A 17,394-nucleotide genomic window follows, 5' to 3' on the forward strand; every position below is an offset into this window, starting at 1 on the left:
TTCAAAGAGTTCAGTGGCTCTAGATGACAACCTGGATTCTCAGTAGCTTATAGTGTGAAATATCATTGCACACGCTCCTGGCCCATAGCTTCTGCTCGGTGCAGGGTACTCATAAGGGCATCTATGCAGAACGAAATAATGTAGAGTAAGTAGAGAAAACTATGTAATTTGTGATTACCACTCCAAAATCTGCTGTGGGCCATGAAACATCATTCACCTCAGAGAAAAGGGGAGAGTGTCCTGAACAAGATGCTACTGCATGCTGCCTGGCATGGATTTTCTTGTGGAAACACAAAATGGATATGTGCATCTCTGCACAACATGCAATGCAGAACGTATATAAGGAACTGCAGGTTCCCACCACACACCAAAAAAAAAATGCTTTGGGAACTAAAAGTTGTACATCCATGCATGTGGGAGAGAGTTCCCACCCAGTTCAGAGCTTCTTTTGTACATATGGTACAGATGGAACAGGTAAGGGCATATATGTGTTAGAATTTTTTTTCATTTTCAGAGGAAAGAAAATAAGAAACTGGGCTTCCCATCCTGAATGATGATTTGGGGCACCACAAATAATACTTCAATACATCTGGAAGAGTGTGTTCTATGAGATGCCATCCATCCATACTTTAGTGTCATTTACTAAATTACATCTTCTTCAAGAAATCATTGTTCGTTGACTCTGCCACGAGTCACCAACATCCATGCCTTTTAATAATAATAACTGAGCTATAACAAGGCAAATAACAGGGAAGACCTATACCAAAAATTAAACATTAAAAAATTCCACATAGATCATAAGCACTGGCTGTAAGCACTGGGGTATCATTAAGACACTCTGTCATTTTCTGGGGTGTTTGACTTGTCTTGACCCATGCCCTGCAGTGCACCTAGCAGAAGCTCTGGGCCAGGAGCGAATCATGGGCATCTCATAGAGGACACCCTCCCCTTTCCTGGGGTGTATGATTTGTCCTGGTGCAGAGCAGATTGTAGGGTGGCCACTCCCAGTTACTGATTTTTTTCTGCCTCTTTTTGTCCATTTTGCTTGTGCGTAGATGCCATTATCCATGCCCTGCACCCAGGAAAGCTCTGGCCCAGGCGGGACACACTGGCATCTTGTAGAGGACACCCTCCCCTTTCTTGGGGTGTATGGTTTGTCCTGGCCCAGAGCAAATTGTGGGGTAGTCACCCTCAGTTACTTATTTTCTATGGTTTTATGACATCATTATGCATTTATGACCATTTCAGAAGCCTGATGATTTTGATTGAATAAATTTATTGTTATTCTTGACGGGTGCAGTCCCCCAATCACAGTGATATATGATATGGGGTATCCCAACATATATTTTGGGGTTCTAAGACATGTTAACTTTGGCTTGAAGTTGCTGAAGCTGTCACCTTTTTTAAAAAAGTGTTTTGAACCTTCAAGCAAATAAGGAACTGGGAACCAACTTCAGCGTTGTCTGTGAACCTTTATTATCCTGGTTAACTAAACATCAAGGAAGGAACTTTGAGTTTGAATGAACGACAGCGTCCTGTTTCCCGCTTTGGCCAGATTTCGCTTCTTCATTTGCGCCAACTGTCAATCGCCCCCCACAGCGTCCCCTTGTCATACGATCTGTGCCAGGAGGGCTAAAATCTACATCTGACCAGCTATAACCACACACAGAAAAAAACAGGATGGCGCTGAAGGTGGTTGCAAGTTCCCTGTTTCCTTCTCCTTATTTGTTTGAAAGTTGAAAACACAGATAAGGAGTAACTGTGGGCAGCTCCAGCAACCTCAAGCTAAAGTGAGCATGTCTCTGAATCTGCACATCTATGTTGGGGCACCCCATAACAGATATCTGGAGTCTCTCCTACTCAATAATAACAACGACCTTGTTGCCTCAAAAATTTTATGGCTTCTGAAATGATCAAGAAAGCACTACGATCTCATAAAAGCATAAAAAGAAAAAGAAACGGGGTGGTGGTGGGGCGCCAGGGGAGGGGCACCCAACAATCCGCCCTGGTCGAGGACAAATCATACAACCCAGGAAAGAGGAGGCAACCCTGTGGACGATTCCACTGCTTTGAAGATTCACATGGCTATGGTTCAATGGCATTATTCCTTAAAAAAAGGGGGGGGGGAACGCTCCGCCTACAGAAATACATAAATACCGAAGTGACGACAGGAGCAAATCTTCAATGAAGCTCAGGGCAAGCGCCGCCCGCAGAGTGTCTTTATGAAAGCCTACAGTGGGCGAATCCTAAACCACCCGTCATTGTTCTTGCAACTAGACGATCAACATATACATTGTGTATTGGTTCCTGGGACATCTCCCAAAGGTATTTCTAGCCAATTTCTATAGACACAACAGCTTTGTGAACTGAAATCATTGGACTATGATGCCATCTAATGATCAGATCAAGAAATGAAATACTGTGACGAGCGAGTATAATGTTCGATATTAATTCCTAAGTAAGCATTATCACCTATCAGTCTCTGAGGGTGTCCTTTTCTGTGCATGTATGAATATGAGCATGGAAAGGACTGGACAGAAGAATGATTTTAAGTTGACTGTGCATGCTAGCTGATGTAGCTTTACAGTCACAGAGCAGATAAATTAAACTGAGCCACACATGATGAAATTCAAGGCTGATTTACACTTTACCTTTTGAATATGGATGTGCTGCACACCCCACTGGAGCCAATGGACTGCTGCAGTGGACCCAAGATTATACACTGTATCTAGCCCTGGGACCAACTACTTAGTGAGGGCCAGTGCCCATCAGGCCCAGTCGGGCAGAAGGCAGGGAGACCAGCTGCAGGTGGAGCCAGAGCCAATCACAGGCAGAGCCACCCCCTGACTGGTTGTCAGTAACAGTGCAAGTGGGACTGAGTGAGGGTGCTGGGCAGTGCCCCTTTTGTCCAAATGGATCAGCCTTCACTGATATTTAATGAATTGCCCCCTCTCTGCCGGATCTCTTACCTACTATTTTGCCCTTCTGTGTCTTCCTGTGAAACCCTCAACCCTTCTTTTGCCCCAATGAGCAACAAAAGTACTTAACTGGGAAAACATGTGGTACTCAGATCTGTGGAACCTTTGGCCCTGCAGATGTTGTTGAACTGCAAATCCCATTATCCCTGATCAATGGCCATGATGGCTGGGGCTGATGGGAGTTGGAGTCCAAGAACATCTGGAGAGCCAAAGGTTCCCCAGCAGTGCTCTAGGCCATCCACTAGAGTTTCCTATTTATAAAGCCATAATCCTTCTTCTGGCCTTTTAAAAATCTATTCTAAAGTTAAATATAACATTTTCCAGTCAAAGCACAATATAAAATAAGCATCTGAATCTCCAGGAGGTTTTTCCCCCTCAGCTGCAACAAATGTTTAAGCATGAAGTAAGGGTCAGAAAGACCAACAGACACTATCTGGTAGTACTAGGGTCTGGCACTCGCAAGGGAAGTGGAAGCAAGAAACTGGTCCAGCAGGTTAATTCTGGTCAGGCAAAGAAGCAGAGCTCCTGACCAGGTCAGAACCCTAGGCAGCTCCCAGTAGTCCTACTGGCTGAGCTTTGGAAGGTGTTGTCTCAGCTGGGAACTGTGAAGTTAAAATCTACCTTAACGTAAATACAGTGCTTCAAAAAAAAGTTAAGGTACAAGCATGAACTGCAAGGTTATAAAATAATATCAAAAATTTAATATATGTATAAACAAACAATATAAAATCCTTATAGGTGTTCTCGTATAATAGTACAGAAATGGCCAAAAAATATTTTTAAACAACTCAATGCCCATACATAATGAAGAACAAAATATATACAGTAATATGGTCAAAACAATGTCAATATAAACATAAAGGGAAACTTTTAACAATGGCCAATATACATAACTCAATGCCCATGAAATGCAAAATGTGTAACAAAGCCATATGCGTTTCGACACAAAGTCTTCTTCAGTGGCCTTGGAGATGGATATACACTACAAGGGGCAAAAATATATAATAGCGAACAGCTGCTAATGGTGAATGCCTCAGAGTAAGAAATGTTATGCAACTGATACAGCAGATGCCATAAAATCACTTACTTTTGTATGTTATGTTCTGAGATATATGGGCTAATATATGGGCTGTATATTAATTTAATGGTTCTGCATAAAAATAATTTAAAATTAAATTACAAACTCATCCAATAAACATTTCTAACATTATTAAGCAAAATGATTTTGTATATAGAGTATAAAGCATAATGCATACCATTTCCTTCTGTCACTCAATTCTAAAATGTATTGAAAATTTTACCAACATGACATATCCTGAAGGTGTTGTTGTATTTTAAATACCTGATCAGCTGTTAAGATGCGTTGTTTTACAAATATGGTTTTTGACTTTTGTGATTTGTGCTTTATTTTTTTCTGAAGCCATAAGCAAGGGTTTGAAGAAGTCCTGATAAAGTTGTAATCTGACATTTTAAAAATGCATCCAGGTTATTTGGTTGCTTATCCAAACTGCATCAAACATCTAGGCCAGACATGACTCAAGACATCTCGGTGGCTAAGACAGCAAATCCAAATGGCGTTCCCTCTAGAAGTTGGTGAAAATGCAATAATAAACTAAATAACAGTTTGACTTTTTATTGTCCCCAGATATGTCAATCTCAGGTGAGCCACTTCGCCTCCATGTAATGGCATGTGCTTAGCTGCTAGAGGAAGTACAATGTCCAGTCAATATTACCTCTTGTGGATAGTCTGAACTAACCTGTTTATGGAATACATCTGTCTCATTTTATGTCAGGTTTGATACATGCCTCTTCTGACAGCAGGAATAATAAGATATTCACCTGGTTAGCTAAGGATTAGAACTAAGCAGAGTGTGTTTAATTAAGTTTCAGGGAGCTTATTTGACTCTTAAGAACCATTACCAGGGGCTATATATACATATCACAACCACACTCAAAAAAACATTACTTTGTCAATGAGTAATAGAATGCAGGGAGCGTATTGCAGGAAACTGTTCCTTCTAAATATAAAATCATAATAGCTGTGTTTACATTTAAGAGGAGGTAAGTAGGAATTATTTACAGCTTTGGGACAGGTTTTCTAATCTGTTTGTTTGAGAAGATCTGCCCTCCCACATACTCAGCCTGAACATTAGCTGTTGTTGGATAATTACCTCACAGACCATCGTCTCCGTATTTCACACTGAGGCAATACTTTGGAAACCACGTTTTTGCGGAAAAATAACATTGAGAATCAAAGGAACCTTAACATGAGCCTTAATGCAGATGAAGTTGAAGTATTCCTGGACACCAATCCAGATTTTGCTAGGCAGTATTTTGATAGGAAATTGGGGAACCAGACCTCATGTGCCATGGCAAGCAACAATCAACACTTGGAAGATTTTACAGGCTTTGTAGGGCTGGGCCAGGAGGAGGAGAGTGAAACACTTTTTGAGTTGATTGAAGACATGCAAGAAAGTATCAATATGGAGAAGGTAGTCTTCAAGACCCTACGAAGAATCAGCGCTCTGATCCATGCTGACCGCTGCAGCCTCTTCATGTTCAGGCAGCGAAATGGCACCCCAGAGCTTGCTACCCGGCTGTTCAATGTTCATAAGGAGAGCACAGTGGAAGAATGCTTGGTAACCCCTGACTGCGAAATTGTTTTCCCTTTGGACATTGGTGTCGTGGGGCACGTTGCTCAGACCAAGAAGAGTACAAACATCCGAAATGTTGATGAGGTAAGTTGTTGTTCTGTTGCTGGTAAAGCCCAAAGAATAAGATTGTGCTCTTGTCTATATTTGAAAAGGGCAGTGGGTTCTTGAACTGTGATTGAGGGATCAATGGTGGTGACTGATGTGCACTTTTCTGGTGGTCACTGAAGGATCAATGAAAATAACAAAGGAAAGTGATAAGGAGATGAAGGCTTGTTTGAACTTTCAACCACAAGATGAAGAAGCAATCCGCTTTTTGATTCACATTTTATAATTTAAATGGAAAAGCAGCTTGTCTCTTCAACAACGCAAGGAACTGTAATTGTAACTTCATAGAAAACCCTGTCTATGTTGTCTGCACACATTCATCAGTTCTTTACAAACCACACGTCCAATTGGCTCTCTCTATCAGCTATGCTCTTTTTTTACCTTGCAGCTTCATGTACCTGGAATGCTCTTCCAAAATCAGTACAATTTGCTCCTTTTTTTGTTTATATTTTTTCTCTCCCTTTCCAACATGTCCTGTTTTCTCTTTTTGAATGGCACATTATTAAACCCCTTTCTCTCCCAGTTCCCCTCCCCAGTGAAATGTTATGGCTATTTGGTTGTAAGACTGTGGACTTTCAGGTCCATGACGTTTCAATTATTGTATGGTGCAGTATAAATTAGGATAGTGGCAGTGATAATGATAGTAGGTCTCTCAATGCAAAGTTTAATAACTACTGAGCAAGAATATTCAAAGGATTAACAGGTAAGTCTCTATGACTACAAGTTGCTAGTCATTGCATAAATGGAATCACTTCTACTCGTACAAAAGAACTGCCCCTCCTGCTTCTCCCAATCCCCACACACATCTCCTGCCCCACCCCCAAATCTGGTCTGGAGGGTTGGGGGAAATTCAGAGCAGATTGGGGAGGCAGGGGGCACATAGGTGGAGGAGAAGGAGGAGAAGGAGGCCCACTGAACAAGCAGAAGTTGTTCCATTTGCACAATGATTTAGCTAGATACCACCCTAATTCAATAATCAGAAACCAATCTTTCCATTTCCTGCCTGCGGCCACTTTCAAATTTTAAAATACAGATTGTGTCCTTTCAAGTCTGCATACTGCAATCAGAATTATTAATCTAAAATCCCTACAGGCCATAAATGCTATCTAGGATTACTTCACTGATAAGTAATCTTTAAATATTTAGGTCATTTGTTCATCCCAGATCTGTAAGTAGGGTAACCAAATAGTTTATTCCACAACATAACTAAAACCATCTGACCATGGTACCTTTGTGCTCCTCTTTTCTCCAGACAGTGGGATGTTCTGGGCAGACTTTACTGTGTCATTTTCCTTTGGCAGAAAGTGCAGTGCAATACCTGATGGAAAGCTTCTCGTGATGCAAACCCACCCGTACACTACCTCAACATCAAAGGGCCTCCTCTGGGTGCCTACTCCGAGGGAAGCTCGGAGGATGGCAACAAGGGAGAGGGCCTTCTCAGTGGTGGCCCCTGAATTATGGAATGATAGTTTTGACGAGGTGCGCCTGGCGCCAACACTGCTATCTTTTCGGCGCCAGGTCAAGACTATCCTCTTCTCCCAGGCATTTTAGCATGTGTTTTTAAATTGCTTTTAAAATATGTTTTTAAAATTTGTATATTTGTTTTTAACGTTTTTAATTGTTGTAAACCACCCACAGAGCTTCAGCCATGGGGTGGTATATAAATGCAATTAATAATAATAATAATAATAATGGTGTCTATAAGGCTTTATTTATAAGTATATAGTTAGAACAGGCTTTACAAGGGCTCACAGACACAAGTACACGGGAAGGCAGTTCTGTCCCCAAAATCATCCCAGGCACCATAGAATCCCAAGCACTCTCTCTCTCCAGGAACACTTATGCTAGCCTGTCAACCAGCTTCAACTACCATTCAACTCTCTTTCGTCTACAGTCTGTAATGTATTGTCAAAACTTTGTTGAGCCTCCACTTCACCCAGCAGGTGGGTGTGACCTGAATAATTAATCCTGTCACTGATCAGACAGCTGTCGGCCTTAGGAGAAAAAAACCTGCATAATAGGACAGCATGATTGCACTAAGTTAAAAATCAGATATGATTTCTGTATAATTTACATATTTATATGTTCTGTGATGAGTGAAGTGTAGAAAGTCTAACCTATCTGAGACATCTCTACAGCTTAGACAGGTTAGTGCAAAGTTACATTTTGCTTAATTTTTTATTTTTTTCTTAAACAACAACAACAGTGTGGCCATTTTAGTACTTTTGTTGATGAACTCACTGACTACACTACAAGGAACATTCTCGCAACCCCAATTATGAATGGCAAAGATGTGGTTGCTGTGATCATGGCACTGAATAAGGTCGGAGGTTCATTCTTCAGCAGCACAGATGAAAGTGTAAGTACTGAGACAGGAGGATCACTCTGCCCATAAACATGGCCTATAAGTGTTGCAGTGTCACCTCACATTGTTGAACTGAACAAAGATTTCTTAATGTTCCCAGCTGTTCCTGAAATATGTAAATTTTGCCTCTTTGAATTTGAAAATTTATCATCTGAGCTATCTTCACAACTGTGAAACTCGAAGAGGTCAGGTGAGGAAAAGCTATTTCTGGAAGCAAAATTTCTCTCTCTCTTTCTCCCCCCCCCCCTGCTCAGGGCTAGACCTTCATTAGATAAATAACCATATATTTAAAATAGTAGTCCTTTAAAACTAGGGCAAAGACAGATGTAACATTTTAAGAATGATACAAATGGTTTCAAAACACCTCTGTTCACAAAGCACATATCCATTTTTTTGTCTTGGGGCAAGCTGTAAAACTTTTTTGGCATGTTTTCTCCAGGAATAAGCTAGCTATGGTGGACACCCATTGGCTGGTGCCCATGATGACACCAGTGACACGCTCCGCCCCGCTCTATATCCACAATACAATTTTGCAATTGTTGACTATTGTTCTAAGCAATTAAATGGGATTATGTACATATGAATTCACTAATAGGCAAAAACCTCTTGCAGTTTAAGAATGTACCTATAGCTAACAGATATTTCTATCAAACTTTAAAAAGCAGGGAAATTGGGCAACTACAGTGAATGTACCAGGAGAGCAGGATACCTGACATCCTCTCTGAGATATTGTACTGCCCTACAAATTTGTCAAAATGCAAACACAATTTGGGGTGGTCTTTCACAGTCCACTGGAGCTGTGTCAGGGGAATAGGGTGTCTCCTAACAACTCAAAGCACCCTTCAAAAAATATACTTCCCAGAATTATTTGGGAGAAGCCATGACTGTTTAAAGTGGACTAAATGTCTGGCATGGGTGTGGTCACCTGATTAGCCAAGCTAAATAGCAGTGAGTCTGGCTTTTACAACACTGACAGTTGTTTCTTACTGAGCATGCCTGCATTATCATAGAGTCCAATGTAAAATTTCTTAAATTAATTAAAACTCAGCCGTACATTTTTTAAACTTTTAAACTGCAGAAGATGAAGGTCAGAATATGGGGCAAGGTCAGTGATAGGATTACAGGTACTCTGTGAACATGGCTGATTTTTAAAATTAATTTCAACAAATTCTGAGACCACTGACAGAAAAAATTCCAACAGAGTCTGGATTATTTTACCCTTGTTCTGAACTTTGAACTCTCGATTATCTCTGAGTGTTTTGTGTATCGCCATGAAAACCTAGAGGTCTGTTAAGCAAGAGTTTCTGAGTTCAGGAGTATAGGTTTTGTAAGGTTTGTTTTGAAATGAAATGAGCTTATGGGAAGCAGCAGAATGGCATGGGGGTATTTTCAATTTAACATTGCAGAATGTGAAAAATCCATGCTGGCTGTAGTATACAGCCACTCTCATGGCTTATTATATCAAAGGCATAAATCCCCTTACTTTTTTTTTAGGGTGACTATTTGAGCTGCTATTACATTGCTATAGTTATTGGGAGGTTGGAATAAAAAAAATAGTCACAACAACAAATGTTCTTGAAATACACTGTTTTGCAATTTGTCTGTGAATGCATTTAAGAGCAACCCTTTAGATCTTCCTGAATGTCATTTCCTAGAGCTAAAACAACCAGCCAGAACTTTAGTGGTCCGACTGGCAATACTGAGTTCTGTCAGAAAACCAGTCCTAGAATCTGAAAAAAAAAGATAATTAAATTCCAGAGTCTTCCATACTCTGCCCATACTCGACAGGTGCCTGTCCAGCTGCCTTTTGAATGCTCCAGTGTTGGAGAGCCCACCACATCCCTAGGTAATTGGTTCCACTGTCATACTGCTCTAAGAGTTAGGAAGTTTTTCCTGATGTTCAGCCCATTATTCCATGTCCTGCACCCTGGGACAATCAAGAAGAGATCCTGGCCCTCCTCTGTGTGGCAACCTTTCAAGTACTTGAAGAGTGCCATCATCTCCCCTCCTCTTCTCAAGGCTAAACATGCCCATTTATTTCAGTCTCTCCTCAGAGGGCTTTATTTCTAGTCCCGATCATCCTCCTTGCCCTTCTTCGAGTTTGTTCCAGTTTGTCCGCATCCTTCTTTTTTTTTTTTTACAATAATTTTTATTCAAATTTTCATAAAACAAACAAAACAAAATCATAAAACATTCAAAGACAAAAAACAAAACAAAACAAAAATGATTAAACAAAAAAATAAAATGTTGACTTCCCATTTGTCGCAGATCAGTTATAGGTCTACAATATATAACAATCCTGTCTCTTAAATTATATTATAAAATCACTTTCCTCCAGTAGTTATCTTAATTAATCATCAAATCTCATAGACATTACTTTATTCTTTCCACAAAAAGTCAAAGAGAGGTTTCAATTCTTTAAGAAATATATCTATCAATTTTTCTCCAAATAAACATGTCGATTAATCCATCTCGTTAATAATAATAATAATCTTATTGTCATAACCATAGTCCAAATAAACATATCGATTAATCCATCTCATCAAATCTGTTAAGTCCAATAATTTCAATAGCCATTATTCCATTATCCATATTAATTCCATCTTCCATCTTCAATAGTCCTGTTAAGTCCAGTAATTTCAGTGTCCAATCTTCCATTATCAGTATTCCATAATAATCTTGCTGTCATAGCCATAGTCATATAATAAGAGTCTGATGGGGATTTCCTCTATCCCAAATATTTTCTTGCCATCAATTCTGAATAAGTTGCTGAAATATTGTTGTAAAGTCATATCTCTGTTCTTCTTTTTTACAAAATGCACTGGCTCATCTCTTGAGAGTTTTTCCATTGTCACATGGCTGCAGTTAATTCCATAGATTTTCTCTATATCAAGCTCCATCACGTCATTCCAGTCCAGAAAATTATCCAAGCCATTGATAACTTTATCTCTAATATCTTCATTAATTTCTTCAGAGATAACGTTAAATTCCAAACAGTAGATTTTATTTCTAATATCCATAAACTCCAGATCTTTTTCCAATTCCACATTTGTTCCAATCTCCAGGGCTTGTATCTTCCCTTTATTTTTTCTTTTCTCATCTCTGATCTCATTCTCCTCTCTCACAGGATCCCCTATTTCTTTAAGCTCCTGCGTCATTTTGCTCAGTTCAATTTTCAGCTCCTTACTGCCCTGTCGCAGGGTTTGTTTCGTTATCTCAATCTCATCCATTATTTTCTGAAACATAATTACTTCCAGATTCTCAGCCACTTTCTTGATTGCCATTTTTAAAACCACAAAGACAAAACAAAACAAAAATAAAGAAGAACCACTTCTTATTTCAGCAACAATTGGGTTAATATTCCAGGCTTGATGACATCACAGTATAAACAGAGCAGCCTGCCTTATCTCTCTATGTTCAAGAATACAAAACAAATTTAGTTCCCAGCATCAAAAAGTGGCGTTGTGAAGAAGCAGATTCGTCAAAATAAAATAGACCAAAAAGAGAATAGTCCCAGACAATATAATGTTCCAAAGTTCATATTTTTTATTTTTTTCTCCTCGGAATAGAAATCCCTCTTCTGTTTATATCTTTAGAATGCACTTCCAGGACAGCTTTTTGCAATAGAAACAGAGATAAGCTGTTAATTTCGTGAATAACAGAGAAGAGTTATAGCTCACCCAGAAGTTCTTTAAAGCTGATTCATTTGACAAATCTCTTTTTGCTGCAACAATTTAAACCAAGTAAAAAAAAGATAGAAAGAAGGGTGCTTGCCTGTTAGTCCGTTTTCTCTTTGAAGAAAAGATAAACGTATCGCATTAATCAGAGCTTGTTCGGAAGTCTGTCCGGCATTGCTGGCTGGACCTTTTCTCATAAATTAATGAAATCCAGTCCTCCCAACAAAAACAGGCTTTTGAGGTTGATCTCTACGTTTCTCCCTGCCCGGGAGAAATTTCATCAGTCAAAAAAAAAATGTTCTGACTGATTTATATCTGAATAAGCTTCTTTTGAGGCGGGAGCCCATCTCAAAAGCAGGCACAAGCGAAGTCACCCTTCCCGGAAGTCCTGTCCGCATCCTTCTTAAAGTGTGGTGTCCAGAACTGGATGCAGTACTCAAGATGAGGCCTAACCAGAGCTGAATAGAGGGGAACCAATACTTCACGTGATTTGGAAACTATACTTCTGTTAATGCAACCTAAAATAGCATTTGCCTTTTTTGCAGCCACATCACACTGTTCACCATATTCAGCTTGTGTTCAACAACAATCCCAAGATCCTTCTCACATGTATTATTGCTGAGCCATGTATCTCCCGTCTTATAACTGTGCATTTGGTTTCTTTTTCCTAAGTGTAGAACTTTGCATTTATCCCTGTTACATTTCATTCTGTTGTTTTCAGCCCAATGCTCCAGCCTATCAAGATCCCTTTGAAGTTTGCTTGTCTTACAGCAATCCTTACCAATTTTGTATCATCTGCAAATTCGATAAGCATTCCCTGCACCTCCTCATCCAAGTCATTAACATAAATGTTGAAGAGCACTAGGCCCAGGACCGAGCCCTGCGGTACCCTGCTTGTTACCTCCCTGCAGTTTGAGAAGGAACCATTGATAAGCACTCTTTGAGTATGATTCTGTAGCCAACTGTGGATCCACCTGATAGTTGTTCCATTCAGTCCACATTTAGCTAGCTTGCTAATCAGAATATCATGGAACACTTTGTCAAAAGCTTTGCTGAAGCCAAGATATATATTATGTCCACAGCATTCCCACAGTCTATGATGGAGGCTACCCGATCAAAACATGAGATTAGTCTGGCAGGATTTGTTCTTGATAAATCCTTGTTGGCTTCTAGTAATCACTGCATTGTTTTCAAGATACTTACAGACTGACCGCTTTATAATCTGCTCCAGAATTTTCCCAGGGATCGATGTTAGGCTGACTGGCCTGTAGTTCCCAGGTTCCTCCTTTTTGCTCTTTTTGAAGATAGGGACAACATTAGCCCTCCTCAAGTCACCTGGCACTTCATCCATCCTCCACGATTTTGCAAAGACAATACACAGTGGTTCCGAGAATTCTTCAGTCAGTTCCTTCAATACTCTAGGATTCAGTTCGTCAGGCCCTGCATGAGTTTGAATTCATTCAAAGTGATTAGGTATTCCTTGACCATTTGTCTATCAGTTTCAAGTTGCAATCTTTCCCCTTCAACTTCACGTTTCCCAGGAGGGTCACAGACCCTCTTTTGGCAGAAGACTGATCCAAAGTAGGAATTGAGCACTTCTGCCTTTTTTTTGTCATCTGTTATCATTTTGCCATCCTCATTGAGTAGCTGTACCACCCTTTCTTTTTTCTGTCTTTTACTATGGATGTACCTGAAGAAAGATTTTGTTGTTGCTTTTGGCATCTCCCGTTAATCTCAGCTCATTCTCAGTTTTAGCCTTCTTGATGCCATCCCTGCAATTCCGTGCTACCTGTCTGTACTCTTCCTTTGTGGCCTGGCCTTCCTTCCACTTCCCGTATGTGTCATTTTTTGTTTTCAGATCTCTAAGCTTTCTGTGAAGCCGCATTGGCTTCTTCTGCTGTCTTCCCCCTTTTTGCCTTGACGGAATTGTTTGCCATTGTGCCTTTAGAATTTTCTCTTTTAGAAACTCCCACCCATCTTGGACTCCTTTTCTCATTAGGGTCGCTTGCCATGGAACCTTACTTGTCATTGTTCTGAGTTTATTAAAGTCGGTCCTGTATGGCTAGACTACTCTCAGCTTTTGCTTCCTTTACAATCATGAATCAAGTATAACATGTTCACTTTTCCCCAGAGTTCCCGTAACTGCCACTTCATCTACCAAGTCATCTCTATTGATTAGAATCAAGTCAAGGAATCAAGTCAACTGATCCTCTAGTTGCTTCCTCCACTTTCTGCAGGAGAAAGTTATCTCCAACACAAGTCAGGCATTTCTTGGAGGGGCCGTGTTTGGCAGAATTTGTCTCCCAACAGATATTGGGGTAATTGAAGTCCCCCATTACTACTACATCATGTCTCCTTGAAACATTGGAAATTTGCTTTGCAAAAGTTTCATTGTCATCTCCTCCTTAATTGGGTGGTCAGTAGTAGACTCCAACCACCATGTACCTTTTATTCCTTGCCCCATTTATTTTAATCTATATACTCTCAGTGGAGCTGTAAAGTTCATCCTCCTATATTTCTGTGCAAGGATATACATTTTTAACATATAGTGCGACTCCACCTCCCTTTCTATTCCTCTGTTCTTTTGAACAAGTTATAGCCTTCAATTGCTGTATTCCAGTCATGGAAGTCATCCCACCAAGTTTCAGTTATACCTAACAAGTCGTATTTACTCTCCTGTATTAAGAGTTCGTTCGTCCTGTTTGTTTCCCATACTCTGGGCAGTAGTATACAGACACTGAAAACCATCAAAGACCATTTATGGCCTGGTTTCCTTCCTACATTTTTATGAAGACTGTTACAGGGCCTCATTAGAGCCATTCCCTCAGTTTTTCTTCCTGTGCACAAGCCTTTGTTAGACATTACTGCCAAGTTTACTTCTCTCTTCCCCCTAGGATTCAGTTTAAAGCTCTCCTGATGAAGTTCTCCATGCTGTGGCCAAACACATTCTTCCTCCTTGTGAGGTGCAACCCATCACTTGCCAGCAGTCTATCTTCCAGGAAGCATAGCCCATGGTCCCAGAATCCAAATCTTTCACGTCAGCACCACCTTCGTAGCCAATCATTCACCCCAGAGTATTTCCCTTTTCCTTTTTACTCCTCTTCTAAGAACTGAAAGGATGGATGAGAAAACTATCTGGACCCCAAAGTCCTTGAGTTTCCTTTCCCAGAGCTTCAAAGTCTGACATGATTTCTTCTAGCTCCACTTGGCAGTATCATTCGTTCCCACATGGATGAGAAGGAAGGGATATCAGTCAGTGGGCTTTATGAGTGATGGCAATCCTTCTGTCACATCTCTAATCCATCCTCCAGGGAGATAGCATACCTGGTGAGTCCATGAATGTTCTCAGCATACTTGGGTTTCAATCCCATGCAGTAGGAAGTCTCCCATTTCTACTGCTCTTCTCTTCTTGCGGTGGGGCATGGTTTCATTGCCTCTGCTTGACTGAGATTCAGCCTCTCACTTGCTGTCATGTGAGGTCTCATGTAATTCTTCCCTTGCAGACTGTCCTCTAGTCTCATTCTCAAGTGCCTGGAAGTGGTTCCATAGTTCCACCAGTTAAGGGTGTCTTCTAGCTCTTCTACTCTGTCACCCTTTCCCCAGAGTTTCCTCCACTTTGTTGTTGCTCTCCACAACAGGGCTTATCCACATGGGAGCATAACTTCAAACTAAAGATGCTGTTTTTGCCTTAGTTTTCTATTTATTTATTATTTAGATTTATATACCGCCCTTAGCAAAAGTAGCTCTCAGGGCGGTGAACAAACAAAGTAAAATACAATATATCATAATAAAAGACCACAAAAACATATACAAACAAACAACAAAAAAATGACAAAAATGAAATACAGCACAAATTAAAGAAAATACAGATTAAAAGATTAAAAAGGTTTAAAAAATTAAAAGATTAAAATGCCTGGGAGCATAAAAAGGTCTTTACCTGGCGCCGAAAAGATAGGAGTGTAGGCGCAAGGCGTACCTCTTCGGGGAGGCTGTTCCACAACTCAGGGGCCACCACAGAAAAGGCCCTAGATCTGGTGACCACCCTCCGGGCTTCCCGATGGGTTGGTACCCGGAGGAGGGCCTTAGATTCTGAACGAAGTGAACGGATAGGTTCGTAGCGAGAGAGGCGTTCCACAAGGTATTGAGGTCCCACGCCGTGTAAGGCTTTATAGGTCAAAACCAGCACCTTGAATCTCGCCCGGAAGCAAATAGGAAGCCAGTGCAGACGCGCCAGAATAGGTGTTATATGTGAAGACCGACTGGTCCTCGTCAATAGTCTGGCAGCCGCGTTCTGCACCAGCTGAAGCTTCCGAACTGTCTTCAAGGGCAGCCCTACGTAGAGCGCATTACAGTAATCTAATCTTGAAGTTACCAGAGCATGAACAACGGAGGCAAGGTCGTCCCTGTCCAGATAGGGGCGTAGTTGGGCTACCAGACGAAGACGGTAAAATGCATTCCGTGCCACCGAGGCCACTTGGGCCTCGAGAGACAAGGAAGAGTCGAAAAGAACCCCCAAACTACGTACCTGTTCTTTCAGGGGGAGTGTAAACCCATCCAAAACAGGGTGAACATCCACCATCTGAGCAGGGAAGGCGCTCACCAACAGTATTTGCATTGTCCACAGTAAGGGCTCAATGCCAGCTGCAAACATTGTGTTTTCTATTGACACTGAGGGGAAGGATCAATCACACAGTTTCCTAATGACCATGCCCTCTCATTTAACATTTCTACTCCTTCTGGTTACTTGGCAACCGAGCATGCTCAGTTTGTTCTACCAGTAAGTTTCATTAAAAAAACAATAACCTGGACGTGTGATTATTTGTGTTTTCACTGGTACAATACAGCTGAAATACAAATGTTTGCTTGAGCAGTGTTATGCTTTTGCATGCAAGTTAGGGGGAAAAGAAAAAATAAGGCACCATTTGCAGCTACATAAAAAAGTCTAGCAAAATGGGGGAGAGCAGCCAGAAGTTGCTTTTCAGCCTACAGGAAATAAAATGAATGAAGGGAGGAGGAGGGAGTGGGCTTGGAGAAGGGAACGATTGACACACCCACCTTAAAGCATTGGAGCAAAGTGTCTGCAAGCACTAGTGATAGGGAATGAACACTTTTTCCCTTCCCTTTTCATATTATCAGGGGACTGGGTTAGTACAGATTTACAGGGGGGAAACTGTGTGATAGCTTCTGTTTGCCGGTAACATCATGTGAACCATGCAAATTTAAAGGAGATGTGAATAGCACCAAACATACAGTAAACCACTGTGTAGATGAGCCCAACAGTCCCCTCTTCTGCTTCAACTTGCTGTTGTTCTTCCACCTCCTGTACTTCTCTTTGCTGTTCCAGTGTTCTCATCTTCCCTTATACTCTTCAGTTGGCCACCCGCCGTTTCAGGCCCCTCACTTTTTCTTCCAAAAGCACCATCAGCTTGCGCTTGTTGCACATGCACACCATGTTGTTCTCAGGCAAAAAAACCCACATTGCACACACCTTGCAGGTCACCACTACTGCAGTGTCCTTCCCGTCCATAGTCTCTACTGCCTTTTGTTTCTTTTTTACTTGTATTGGAATGACTTGTGCTGTGTCCTGTCCTCCTGCAGGGTAAATAGGAGAGTCC

The 17,394-nt window shown here is 41.0% G+C and overlaps 1 protein-coding gene across 1 annotated transcript in view; it reads left to right on the forward strand.

Moving 5' to 3' along the window:
• The first annotated feature begins 5,245 nt into the window (after positions 1 to 5,245).
• Positions 5,246 to 17,394, forward strand: part of PDE6B (phosphodiesterase 6B) — a 40,402-nt gene continuing 28,253 nt past the window's right edge. Inside the window, exons 1-3 of the mRNA XM_061622710.1 lie at positions 5,246 to 5,716; positions 7,944 to 8,096; positions 8,203 to 8,292. Coding sequence (XP_061478694.1) covers positions 5,246 to 5,716; positions 7,944 to 8,096; positions 8,203 to 8,292 — 714 coding nt within the window. The remainder of the gene's footprint in view (positions 5,717 to 7,943; positions 8,097 to 8,202; positions 8,293 to 17,394) is intronic.

The sequence above is a fragment of the Rhineura floridana genome, chromosome 1, assembly GCF_030035675.1.
Source record: "Rhineura floridana isolate rRhiFlo1 chromosome 1, rRhiFlo1.hap2, whole genome shotgun sequence".
Taxonomy (NCBI): domain Eukaryota; kingdom Metazoa; phylum Chordata; class Lepidosauria; order Squamata; family Rhineuridae; genus Rhineura; species Rhineura floridana.